A 14,711-nucleotide genomic window follows, 5' to 3' on the forward strand; every position below is an offset into this window, starting at 1 on the left:
CTCTATAGTTGCCACAGCTCTGCACATCACCCTTGTTCTTAAAAATGGGCACAGCACACTTTTCCTCCATTCCTCAGGCATCTTCTCACGTGCTAGAATTCTATTGAACAAGCTGGTCAAAACCTCCACAGCCACCTCTCCGAGATCCTCCCATACCTCCACAAGAATGTCATCAGGACCAACTCCCTTTCGATTTTTCATCCTCTTTAATGCCTTTCTAACTTCCTCCTTACTAATCATTGCCACTTCCTGGTCCACCACACTTGCCTCTTCTGCTCTCTTTTCTCTCTCGGTTTCCTCATTCATCAACTCCTCGAAGTATTCTTTCCATCTATCTAGCACACTACTGGCACCAGTCAACATATTTCCATCTCTATCCTTAATCACCCTAACCTGCTTCAGATCCTTCCCATCTCTATCCCTCTGTCTGGCCACACTGTATAGATCCTTTTCTCCTTCTTTAGTGTTCAACCTGGCATACATGTCATCATATGCCTCTTGTTTGGCCTTTGCCACCTCTACCTTTGCCCTATGTCGCATCAATGTATTCCTTTCGCCTCTCCTCGGTCCTCTCAGTGTCCCACTTCTTCTTAGCCAACTTTTTTCCTTGTGTGATTTCCTGTACTGTGAGGTTCTCCTTCCTGTACTGTGAGGTTCTCCTTCTCTCCTTTCCTGCCAGAAGATACACCAAGTACTCTCCTGCCTGCCTCTCTGATCACCTTGGCTGCAGTGGTCCAGTCTTCTGGAAGCTCCTCCTGTCCACCGAGAGCCTGTCTCACTTCTTCCCGAAAAGCTGCACAACACCCGTCTCATCTTCCACCACATGGTTCTCTGCTCTGCCTTTATCTTCATAATCTTCCTCACCACCACCAGAGTCATCTTACACACCACCATCCTATGCTGTCAAGCCACAGTCTCCCCTACCACTACCTTACAGTCAGTAACCTCCTTCAAATTACATCGTCTGCACAAGATGTAATCCACCTGCGTGCTTCTACCTCCGCTCTTGTAGGTCACCCTATGTTCCTGCCTCTTCTGGAAAAAAGTGTTCACTACAGCCAATTGCATCCTTTTTGCAAAGTCTACCACCATCTGTCCCTCCAAGTTCCTTTTCTGGATGCCGTACTTACCCATCACTTCTTCATCACCCCTATTTCCTTCACCAACATGTCCATTACAATCTGCACCAATCACGACTCTCTCTCTGTCTGGGATGCTCAGAACTACTTCGTCTAGCTCCTTCTAGAATTTCTCTTTCACCTATAGGTCACGTCTTACCTGTGGGGCATAGCTACGAATCAATCACCTTATACATAACACCTTCAATTTCAAGTTTCAGCCTCATCTGATACTCTTTTCACCTACAAGACATTCTTAGCTAACGCTTCCTTTAAAATAAACCCGTCTCCATTTCTCTTCCCATCTACACCATGGTAAAATTATTTAAACCCTGCCCCTAAACTTCTAGCCTTACTGCCTTTCCACCTAGTCTCCTGGACACACAGTATATCAACCTTTCTCTTAATCATCATGTCAACCAACTCCCGAGATTTTCCTGTCATAGTCCAACATTCAAAGTCCCCACATTCAGTTCTAGGCTCTGTGCTTTCCTCTTCTCTTTCTGCCAAAGAACCCGCTTTCCACCTCTTCTTCAACTTTGACCCACAGTCGCTGAATTTCCACTGGCGCCCTGCAGATTGACGGTGTTAACCCGGGTCACGAACGATCCGGTATGAAATTCTTTGGGTGAACGCTCATATTTGTTTGGCAAAGTTTTAAGCCGGATGCCCTTCCTGATGCAACCCTCTGCATTTTGTTTAATGATAATGCTTTTCTAAAATGCTTGACCGTTCAATTTGAATCCCATTAAAATAAAATGAAATGTGTTTCGCCTAGTCCTTCATGTTTTCTTTAAAGAATTGTACCCATCTTACAAATTCTGCCTGGGTAATCAAACATATGAGCACAACTGTGTGTTTTCTTATTTACTAAATAAAAGTAGCGCTGTGAATTTCAAAATAAGAGCAAGTAAATTTAAAAAAGGATGAGGTGTTCAAATCAAATGCTTCCAAATAATTATTTGAAAAAAAACTAACAAAATACAGATAATACTTCATATTTTGATCATATGGGTAGAAGCAAAATCATGCATTGTAAAAATGCATTATACATAGGTAGAAGGGTTTCCCAGAATTTTTATGTCAACTTTGGGTGTGCGTATTATACATGGGTGCGCATTATACACGATAAATTACAGTAATTACATATCTGGAAAGCCCTTACCAAGGGCTTTAATGTGAGGTATGACTCAATATGGTTTATTGATAATAGAATTTTGACTTGATGGAATATTGAATGGTGACAGAAGTAAAAGTAACATGTTTTTGGTCACAGTGTCATTATTTAGGATAACTGTGACAAGATGGTGACAGAATTGGAAAGCCCTCATCCAGGCCTTTAATTTGAGACGTGACTCATGTTTTTTTTTTGAAGATATATTGTTGACCTTATGCATTGTGAAAACATATTTTTGGGGACTGCATCAGCACATAAGGGCATACATAGTGACACTATATTTACATACACAGATAGCACTCCATGGGGCCTTTAATTTGAGGTACGACAACGTGATTTGTTGAAATGTAGTTTTTGAGCTTATTATTGGTGGAATTTCACCTTCAATATCTCCTTAAAATCAAGATCAGTGATCACCAAAATTTAATTATCTGAGCAAATATCAAGTTTGGAGACCCATGGATTACAACTGCGTCAAATTTGAGTTATTTTTTTGTCTTATGAGTTTTTGATTTTTTTCTGTGACCTTGACATTTGATCTTGTCATTGAAGATTTGTTGTGTAAAAAGATATGATGCTGAAAGATTTACACGTAGTGTATCAGTTGGCACCTACTAATAGACAATCCAAGAAAACAGATTCCTTACCATTGTGTTGTTCTTTATCCACTTCTATAATGACAGGTGTTATTAAAGGCTCACAGCGGCCGTTGTTAGTGAGAACATACAAAAACTGCTGTGTTTAGAGCTGTTTTTTGTGTGCTTATGATACAAACAATAGCTCGTTTGTCTACGGTGTAATCACCACGGGAGGTGTAACAGGCAGTGGCAAATATAAATCTTTGAGACTGTGATTTAGTGGAGTGGTCGTGTCTCAGATGACCACCCTCTCGTTGTGAAATAATTGGCTCGTGACAATGACAAAAGCTCTCAGCAGCCACAAAAAGGTGGCTTTTTACATTGTTCTTTTTTCTTTTTTTTTTTACTTTTGTGTTATAACCAGACCACACACGTCGCAATTACTGTTAATCCATCATTGACAATGTGGGGTGGGAAAAAAGCACAACCGTGATCCCACTGAGAATTTCTATGCACTGCAACTGTGATAACATTGCCATAATATTATACCATTCCATCTGCATGTATTCTTCCGATGCACTGTGACTTGGGTTTCTTCTTTAAACCCTTTGTTATGTCCAGTCTGACCATGCTGTAGTCACCTTGCAGTTGCTGCGCTAACGCAACACCAGTGTTTGGAAGTGTTGTGTATTCTTTGTCTATCCGTTTTTTAACACTTATCCTGTTCAGGGTGGCAGGGAAACTGGAGTCAAAGGCAGACTAGACCCTGGATTGGCTGCCCTACACTTCACAGCACGGACGTCAGGTTCTTGGCCAGCATGCAGTGAACTTTGCAGGCTTTTTGTATTTTCCCATCACATCTGGCGCATGATTTTTTTTCATTTTTCTGGAACCTCTGAATTGCTGCGTCGGAGGCCAAAATATCTGGTGCTTTGTCCTGTGATGAGGGTCTGCTCGGCGTTTGTAGCCAGCCCAGCTTTTAAACATCTTTCACAGGAAAATTTCCATTTCCGTCTTTAGCTTCCAGCCAGCTTGTCTGTTTTTTTTTCTCTCGCTCCCTCAAAAAGACCAACGAGGTCCCAGCTTACCATGCCTACGGCTGAATGAGTTTAATTGCATTAATAACTCCTTAATAATCTATTTTTCAGTGTGTTTTTCAATAGCCCAATTGAATGGTTAGCTATTCTACATTATTAGATTTTCGCCAGAGACGCCTGCTACATTTTTGGTGTGAAGGTTGCATATAAAAGCTGTCTGAATAGCTCTTTCACTCTCTTAATATTATTTTTTTCAGGTGAGTCAACATATGAGTTCAAATAGTTTCTAAAAATCAGAGATGAAAAAGGTAGAATTTGGCTTCCAGTTGACAAATTACTTCTTCTGTAGCGCATCTATAAATATGCCACGCATCCATCAGGCTCGCTGGAAGCTGGAGGGAGACGGCTAATCAACGCAAAATGCTCAGTGAAGCTTAACGCCCGTCATAAGGAGTCTCAAGTGGGGCCATGTCACATGCCAGAAAAACACACACACACACACACACACACACACAGGTGTAAGTCTATAATGTTAACAAGATGCAGTTTAGTGTCACCCATCTGTCTGGGATACTGGTTTCCGATTGGGCTCATTTGGATGAATTCCCAACCAGGAGTTCTTCAAAGTACGAGCAATGGTATTAGCCCAAAAGCGGCTGCTTAAAATTTAAATGGCTGACTTCCTATTCAATTCTCGGCATGGGTCCTTGAGAATATCCATGCAACCTGTTATGATAAAAATGTCCAACGAATTCCATGTTGATCAGTGAAACATTGGTATTGGGGTCAAATTTCTCCAGTGGGACGTGATTGTGTTGGGGAACCCCCAAATTCACAAATTATTACATGTTCCTGGGATACTCTCACTGGTAAAATTGGTGAGTTTTGGGTTATGTTGTGGCCCCAAAAATTGGGAGTCAGGAAGTTAGACATTATGGACGGGGATTGATGTGATTGAAAATTCTGACTCATATTTGGCTCCAAAAAAAGGTGAAAATTCAATTTGAAATTCCTCATTCCTCATTAAAAGGGTCAAACACCAAGAGTTCGCTGAAATTGAAGCTTTCGTTTTTCGTTCAGCAGGTCTCTTGATGGATTCATCCAAAGTGTCAAAAAGGAGTGCCGGATTTAGTTGACAGAATATGATTTGAAGGAGAGGACTTGACTTGATTGATAGGGCGTCACATGACTGACAATTGAGTTTGAAAAACGGCAGTAACTGGCCAAAAGAGTCCGCATTAGAAAGTACCGTAATTTATCGTGGAATAATATGCACCCATGTATAATACGCACCTCCAAAGTTGACCTAGAATTCTGGAAACCTCTTCTACCTATGTATATTGCATTTTTACAATGCATGATTTTGCTTCTACGCATATGATCAAAACATGAAGTATTGTATCTGTATTTTGTTGTTTTTTTTCAAAGAATTGTTCTGAAATTAAGCACTTTATTTGTAATACTTTTTTTAATTTACTTGCTCTTATTTTGAAATTCACAGCCCTACTTTCATTTAGTAAATTAGAAAACACACAGTTGTGCTCATATGTTTGATTACCCAGGCAGAATTTGTAAGATGGGTACAATTCTTTAAAGAAAACATAAAGGACCAGGCGAAACACATTTAATTTTATTTTAATGGGGTTCAAATTAAACGGTCAAGCATTTCAGAAAAGCATTATCATTAAACAAAACATAACCATAAATAAATTAATTATGGTTGTTGTTCAGTCATCAGTCATATTTAAAAACAAAACAAAACAATATTTTACTAATTCTGCCAGGGTATGTATACTTATGAGCACAACTGTACATATATGCAGTCATACGTACCCCTGTCATTGGAATGAAAGTGTAGGCTACACCTTTTTTATAACCCTAACCCGAGGTGGCGGTGGCATATTAAAATGAAAGTGTAAACCTTTCTCATAACCTCTAGGTGGTGGTGGTATTTTGGAATGAACATGTACAGCTTTTTCATAACCACTATGTGGAGGCATACATTTATAAAATGTGAAAGTTATTTTTTTCCTATACCAATGTATAATGCGCTATTGATTTTTGACAATTCTTGGGGGGGAAATGCGCACTATACACGAGAAATTACGATAAGTCTCATAGCTGCAAATCTCAAGTCTTAGCCTTCTAGTTTCAAGCAATCCCAAATTACTGTGGCATACAACAAAAAAGTCAAGTGCTTACTAAATTTCAAGCACATTGAGTTAAGTCATCACTTGTGTTAAGAAATTTGTAAATCAAGTCATAGAATCTTGCTGAGTCACAACACAAAGACATATTTACACATACTGTATAAAAAGTTAAATGAAACAATTGAGTTCAATAAAATGTATATTTCTTATATCATTTAGAAAAAATACATCATCTCTTCTAATCCTTGTTGCTATCTATGTTTTCAACACTTACTGTAGTGATAAATATATAATATTGAAATATCCATCCAGTCATCCATTTTCTGAGCCGCTTCTCCTTACTAGGGTCGCGGGCGTGCTGGAGCCTATCGCAGCTATCATCGGGCAGGAGGCGGGGTACACCCTGAACTGGTTGCCAGCCAATCGCAGGTTACACATAAACAAACAACCATTTGCACTCACATTCACACCTACGGGCAATTTAGAGCTGTCAATTAACCTAGCATGCATGTTTTTGGGATGTGGGAGGAACCCGGAGTGCCCGGAGAAAACCCACGCAGGCACGGGGAGAACATGCAAACTCCACACAGCTGGAGCCGGGGATTGAACCCTCGTCCTCAGAACTGTGAGGCAGACGCTCTAACTAGTCGCCCACGGTGCCACCAATACTGAAATATGTACGAGAATATCCATAGTCAGCATCCGCGAATTCACCTATTGCGGATTGTTAGGGGGAACGTATTCCCCGTTTTTCACAGAAACCCCTGCTCATTCCCATGTTTTATATTATAAGGGAGCGTCAATTATTTGCTATTCGGGGTTGGGCTCGGTCCTTATGTCCTGCAAACATTTGTAATTTTTTCCAAATATATTAGTGTGTGTGTGCGTGAATGAGAGGCATGAGCTTTGTGCACTTTATAGGTTGTCACTTTATGAAGTTCAGTCTGCTTACTTGCATTAGATTTGCCACATCAAATATGGCGGACAAGCCAGCATATCGCAGCATCGAGTCGACCCACTCAAGGCAGCTCTATGTATACAAATATATTCTCAATTAAACGCAAAACTGACATGAGGCTTAGCTTTTGTTTGATCAGTGAGCTAAACTCTGAAGTTAACCAGTTATACCTGCGTCTCAGGGCGTCACAGTGACGGATGAAGTTAGATGTCATGTTGTGTCTCTTATCTTCCATCCATCCATCCATCACCATTCTCTAACCTCACTAGAGTCTTGGGTGTGCTGGTGCCTATGTCAGCTGACTCTGGGCGAGAGGCGGGGTAAACCCTGAACTGGTCACCAGCCAATCGCAGGTGTCTCTTATCTTTCAGTTGCAAACCTTGTATATCACCATTTTCTTTTTCCCGATTTTACTTATGTGCGGAGTCTTTGTCGTTGAAATGCACCCGTGCTGTCAGTGACTGCAACTTTCAAAAGTAAGTCGCGAGTCCTAAAATGGGGACGTTTCGGACAAGTGTCAAGTCATGTGACTCTAGTTGCTCTCTGAATGCTCTCGAGTGCTCTGATAAAAATGTGTTTAACACTATCAACTTGTGTAAAAACAATGATTATTTATGGTACGCTCTACCCCGGCAGGTACCCCTGTGACCCGAGTGACCGCAACCGATGCCGATGACCCAGTGTACGGCAACAGTGCCAAGCTGGTCTACAGCATCCTGGAGGGACAGCCCTACTTCTCTGTGGACCCCAACTCAGGTGAAATTTCTAGTTCATTTTCAAGAGCTCGCTGAAATTAGAGGGGCCTGCATTAAAGCACAAGATCAAAGCACCCTCTTTTACTCTGTGGTTAAACTTTAATCTTGATCAATTACTCTGAGACATCAACATGGTGAGTTGGATGTACAACCCCAATTCCAATGAAGTTGGGACGTTGTGTTAACATAAATAAAAACAGAATACAATGATTTGCCAATCATATTCAACCTATATTTAATTGAATACACTACAAAGACAAGATATTTAATGTTCAAACTGATAAACTTGATTGTTTTTAGCAAATAATCATTAACCTCGAATTTTATGGCTTCAGCACGTTCCAATAAAGCTGGGACAGGTGGCAAAAACGACAGAAAGTTGAGAAATGCTCATCAAACACCTGTTTGGAACATCCCACAGGTGAACAGGCTAATTGGGAACAGGTGGGTGCCATGAGTGGGTATAAAAGGAGCTTCCCTGAATTGCTCAGTCATTCACAAACAAAGATGGGGCGAAGTTCACCTCTTTGTGAACAAGTGCGTGAGAAAATAGTCGAACAGTTTAAGGACAATGTTCCTCAATGTACAATTGCAAAGAATTTAGGGATTTCATCATCTACAGTCCATAATATCATCAAAAGTTTCAGAGAGTCTGGAGAAATCCCTGCATGTAAGCGGCAAGGCCGAAAACCAACATTGAATGCCTGTGACCTTCGATCCCTCAGGCGGCACTGCATCAAAAACCGACATCAATGTGTAAAGGATATCACCACATGGGCTCAGGAACACTTCCACATCTGTAAGTGCAACTTGAAACTCTACTATGCAAAGCTAAGCCATTTATCAACAACACCCAGAAACGCCGCCGGCTTCTCTGGGCCTGAGCTCATCTAAGATGGACTGATGCAAAGTGGAAAAGTGTTCTGTGGTTCGACAAGTCCATATTTCCAATTGTTTTTGGAAATTGTGGACGTCATGTCCTCCGGGCCAAAGAGGAAGAGAACCATCCGGACTGTTATGGACCCAAAGTTCAAAAGCCAGCATCGCTGATGGTATGGGGCTGTGTTAGTGCCGATGGCATGGGTAACTTACACATCTGTGAAGGCAGGTATTAATGTTGAAAGGTACATACCGGTTTTGGAGAAATATATGCTGCCATCCAAGCAACATCTTTTTCATGGACGCCCCTGCTTATTTCAGCAAGGCAATGCCAAACTACATTCTGCACGTTACAACAGTGTGCCTTCGTAGTAAACAAGTGCGGGTACTACTTTTCTCCAATTGAAAATGTGTGGCGCATTATTATGAAGCGTAAAATATGACAACGGAGACCCCTGACTGCTAAACAGCTGAAGCTGTACATCAAGCAAGAATGGGAAAGAATTCCACCTACAAAGCTTCAACAATTCCTCAGTTCCCAAACGTTTATTGAATGTTGTTAAAAGAAAAGGTGATGTAACACACTGGTAAACATGACCCTGTCCCAGCTTTTTTGGAACGTGTTGCAGCCATAACATTCCAAGTTAATGATTATTTGCTAAAAACAATAAAGTTGATCAGTTTGAACATTAAATATCTTGTCTTTGTAGTGCATTCAATTAAATATAGGTTGAAGATTATTTGCAAATCATTGTATTCTGTTTTTATTTATGTTTAACACAACGCCCCAACTTCATTGGAGTGGGGTTGTAATATGTAATTGACACGGAATATGATGGACATGTCTATCATGGCAGAACACACAAAAATGTCTCAGATACCCATGACAGGAATTTAACAGGAAATTTTCCATTTTGGTTTCAAGCTGGCAGCACGGTGAACGACTGGTTTGCGCGTCTGCCTCACAGTTCTGAGGGCTGGGGTTCAATTCCCGGCCCCGCCTGTGTGGAGTTTGCATGTTCTCCCCGTGCCTGCGTGGGTTTTCTCCGGGCAGTCCGGTTTCCTCCCACATCCCAAAAACATGCATGGGAGGTTAATTGAAGACTCTAAATTGCCTGTAGGTGTGAATGTGAGTGTGAATGGTTGTTTGTTTCTATGTGCCCTGCGATTGGCTGGCAACCAGTTCAGGGTGTACCCCGCCTCCTGCCCGATGATAGCTGGGATAGGCTCCAGCACTCCTGCGACCCTTGTGAGGATAAGCGGCTCAGAAAATGGTTGGATGAATGGATGTAATTGACACACTTTTGTTTGATTGACATGGCTTGGTCTGATTGACAGGACTTGATTTTATTGATATTTCTTCATTAAATTTTGGCAGGAAAAAAGTGAACATTCCATTTGAAATTTTCATTTCTGTTCGATGGTCAATTTCAATGGTTGAATGTTTGCGGCTGCACGGTGGACGACTGGTTAGAATGTCTGCATCACAGTTCTGAGGACCGCGGTGGGTTCAATCCCATGGATGGAACAGGTCATTTAAAGAGACACATTGCTCCATCTTGTGATCGGATCGGTGATCGGTTATTGTTTTTTTAAACTCGCTGATCGGTGATCAGACCCCAAAATCCTGATCATGTAAAGCCTAGTACTCCATCCATCCATCCATCCATCCATTTTCTGAGCCGCTTCTCCTCACTAGGGTCGCGGGCGTGCTGGAGCCTATCCCAGCTATCATCGGGCAGGAGGCGGGGTACACCCTGAACTGGTTGCCAGCCAATCGCAAGGCACATACAAACAAACAACCATTCGCACTCACATTCACACCTACGGGCAATTTAGTGTTATCAATTAACCTAGCATGCATGATTTTTGGGATGTGGGAGGAAACTGGAGTGCCCGTAGAAAACCCACGCAGGCATGGGGAGAACATGCAAACTCCACACAGGCGGGGCCGGGGATTGAACCCCGCTCCTCAGAACTGTGAGGCAGACGCTCTAACCAGTCGTCCACCGTGCCACCAGCCTAGTACTCATTGTTAAAAAAAAAAAAAAATCACATTACATTTTGTATGTTGTTGTTTAAGAGCTAGCTAGCGTTGACTCAACTTTTATAATATCAAAATATGTCCCCATAGCTTTGGTATGTTGTGAACTGAGTAAAATAATAAATTAACTAATGATAACAATTGAACAAATACACTTGTATGCATCTTTTCAGATTAACGGAACATTTTTGAATGACAGAAGCTGGTGGTTTTTAGGCACACATTCGCCTCGAATCATTCCTGTAGCCGACAACAATAAACAATTCTTTCAGATAAGGCCACAGATGGGGAATATCCTGCTTCTCCAAGTCTGTTGCTGTTGTTGTTAAAGGGCCCTCCTTCACGTTCCTCCATGTGACTGCCGACCCTGTTTTTCCCCACTTTTAAGTCCCCAAGATCTCAATCAATCAATCAATCAATCAATCAATCAGTCTATCACGGTTGAGTTTACCTCTCTTCATCCTTTGTGTGTCTTGTTCGCACAGGTTGAAAAAAGTAACAAAACTATTTAAACAAAGTACGGAGTAAAATGGATAGTTATCTGTTTTCAAATGTAAGGCGTAAAAACAAAAAGTGGTCAGAAAAAGAAATACTCAAGTAAAGACCAGGTACCCGAAAAATGTACTTAAGTACAGAAACAAGTGGTATGTTTTTCATTACATCCCAAAAAGTAAAAAGCGCTCCCCCGTGCTACATGCAAACTAGCGCTTGGGCTGACAAAAGCCCCTTTTTGTGCACTTCGCCATTGTTTGACCAGTGATCTGATCTCTGCAAGATGGCTCATTAAATTTAATGGCGGCTGTTAATACGTCGTGCCAATCCTTTTCACCGCTTCCGAGTCGACACGGTGTTGGACAAAACGGTGTGTGAATGAGCGCCGCCACGCCCATAACGGGCGACAATGAGAGTGAGATAGGCTTCACCAATAGGTGAAGATAACATCTTATTAGATTATTTCAATGGGCCAAGAACTCTTGTAGTATTTAAACATTGTCGCTTTTCATTAGCCGCTGATGCTCAGACAAACCGGTTCACAATGTCAACTGAGGTCAGATGTGGAAATATATAATATTTTAAATTTAGGGCAAGAGCACCAAGGTTGTTTGAAGGTCCTCTTGTAATCGCTGTTTATCATTATTCTTCCAACGAATTAATCCCCTTTTTAGGGGCCTTAACATGCCTTAAAAGTCGTGAGTTTTGGCAAGCATGTGTATCCCAGTGAAATTGGAAATTATAAATATTTCAGCCCCCGACACCTGTTTCACTGATCCACATGAAATTGTTTCGGACATGTCTATCATGACGGGAAGCACAAAAACGTTTCAAGGACCTATGCATGAAATTAAACAAGAAGTCAGTGTATTTTTTATTTTGAAGCTGCCACTTTGGGAAAATTCCAGAGCTGGTACTTTGACAAACTCCTGTTAGGGAATTTAGTAAAATGAGTCCCAATAGGAACCACATATACTGGACAGGTGGGCGACACTAATTTGCCAAACTTTTTTGCCTATGCTGATGACCGAAACATCTCCAAAGTTGAATGATCATTTTAAGGGGTCTCGGAATGTTAGAAAAATGTGTCACCGACACCAGTTTCACCAATTCACACAGAATTTGGTGGACATGTCTATCATGGCAGGACACACAAAAACGTCTCAGATACCCATGACAGGAATTTAACAGGAAATTTTCCATTTTGGTTTCAAGCTGGCGGCACGGTGAACGACTGGTTAGCACATCTGCCTCACAGTTCTGAGGACCGGGGTTCAAATCCCGGCCCCGCCTGTGTGGAGTTTGCATGTTCTCCCCGTGCCTGCGTGGGTTTTCTCCGGGTACTCCGGTTTCCTCCCACATCCCAAAAACATGGAGGGTAGATTAATTGAAAATCTAAATTGCCTGTAGGTGTGAATGAGAGTGCAAATGGTTGTTTGTTTATATGTGCCCTGCGATTGGCTGGCGACCAGTTCAGGGTGTACACCACCTCTTGCCCGAAGATAGCTGGGATAGGCTCCAGCACGCCCGCAACCCTAGTGAGAAAAAGCGGAACGGAAGATGAATGAATGGTTTCAAGTTGCCGTTTTGAGCAAATTCCACAGCTCTTACTTGGACAAGCTCCTTCTAGGGAATGTGTTTAAATGAGTCGCAATCGGAAGCAGTTATCAAAGACTTTTATCCATCCATCCATTTTCTTTACCGCTTATCCTCACTAGGCTTGTGAGCTGCGGGTGCCTATCTCAGCTATCTTCGGGCGGGAGGCTAGGTACACCCTGAACTGGTAACCAGTCAAGCGCAGGGCTAGACTTTTATCATAGACTTTAAATTGTTGCAAAGCAAGATCCTCTTAATACTGTACTTTGTTTGTCTTTTTCCCAGCGTCTTGTATGACTTTGCTGACAATTGGCTTTTTTGCGGCCTCATTCTGACAGCAAAGCTTTTACTAAAACCTGAAAAGGATAATTAGATTGAATAAGGGACAAAAACAAAAAAAACGTCAGCGAAATAACAGGCGGCTGTGTCAGTGCCCAAAGATGATTTTTAATGAAGCGACATCGGCGATCTCCGCCAGGGATCTTTCGCCCGAGCTTCAAAAGTTAATGACAGCACAAATGGAAAGTATTATCAGTGCGGCGCACATGTGATTGCGAGCCGTATAATGGCCACCGCCATTGAATAGATGAGGACAAAAGGCGGGCGGCCCCAATATCAGCGGGACACATCGGCGCTTTTCTCCGTCGTTGTTTGTGCAGGATTTAGCCAGGTCAAGCGATCATCTGTGATATATTGTGTGCTTGGACAATGCGCGTTCATCAAAGCCCTTATCAAGTCCACATAATTGCGGGATTCATAAGCAAGAGCCTAACTGTCGACTGGCTGTCCTTAATGCAACGCGGTCGCATGGTTATGAAATCATATTGATGATAACAGTAAAAATAAAGACATACCCCGCCCCCTAATGAAGCAGAATGACTGGAGCACTGTCATCCAATTATCTCCAAACACATTCCAGCTTCTTGGATCTTTAAACGTCCTCTTATGTTTCTTTGGTACCACATAAATGTCTTGTTTTTTCTCTTTTGTTTTTAACTTGATGAGACCCACGACATAACACGAGGGTTTAAATATTTTGTCTGGAGTTTTCGACTTTAAAACGTGTTATTGTGACCCATGAAGGCTTTGCTTTTCTGGACGACTTTCTAATACTGTATGTTTCTGTCTAAAAAAAACGATGGGATTACATGAATTACATTAATAACAGATGAGACGAAAAAATCGACGGCATTGTAAACAAGCCAGGAAAAAGAGAAAAAGAAAGGCAGAGGACGGGAATATTTATGTGCATAATTAGCCAGAACACTCGGTCCAAACTGGAGCCAGAGTGGGGCCGGCCTTGTGCTCACCACCGCCACGGTCTCACGGTACCTGCAGTCGCAAAAAGATCGGACCTGATAGTGTGCAGGATTAGCATTCCGTGCTAGTGGCGCATATGCAGATGGTACGCTCACGAAAGGCAGATGTTTTAATGAATGTTAATGAAAAATAAAAACGGTAAACGATGATTATGGAGTGTTTGACACATAGAAATGAAAAGCTGCGGATGAATAAATCAATAAATAAACATTGCGGCCCACTTTATCACTCAACTAGGTGGGTGGGGGGGATCAGCTATGGAAATGAGTGTTTGTCTATCCTCCCATTTTTGAGTGATTAGGAATTAATTTGAATAATTAACCGTGATCAACTCCAGAGATGAGGAGCATGCCAATGACTGAAGTGCGTTTGTCTTATTTTTGGATTTGTTTGTTGCTTATTGCCTGAGCTGGCCTACCTTCAAATCAGATGCTTAATACACACATTATTTCATCTCACACACACACACACACACACACACACGCACACACACACACACACACACACACACAAACGGTGGGATCACAAAACTTTCCTCAGGCAGAACGAGGAGTTAAAGGTACTTGGGAATATTTGAGCTGATATAAAGGGAAAATAATGGCTTCTC

General features: G+C 41.8%; 1 protein-coding gene across 2 annotated transcripts in view; it reads left to right on the forward strand.

Annotated features, from left to right (window-relative positions):
• cdh8 (cadherin 8) overlaps positions 1-14,711 on the forward strand; it is a 186,734-nt gene that overhangs the window by 122,718 nt on the left and 49,305 nt on the right. For both annotated transcript variants that reach the window (XM_061669995.1, XM_061669996.1), the window contains exon 3: positions 7,655-7,774. In XM_061669995.1, the coding sequence (XP_061525979.1) occupies positions 7,655-7,774 (120 nt within the window). The remainder of the gene's footprint in view (positions 1-7,654; positions 7,775-14,711) is intronic.

The sequence above is a fragment of the Phycodurus eques genome, chromosome 2, assembly GCF_024500275.1.
Source record: "Phycodurus eques isolate BA_2022a chromosome 2, UOR_Pequ_1.1, whole genome shotgun sequence".
Taxonomy (NCBI): Eukaryota; Metazoa; Chordata; class Actinopteri; order Syngnathiformes; family Syngnathidae; genus Phycodurus; species Phycodurus eques.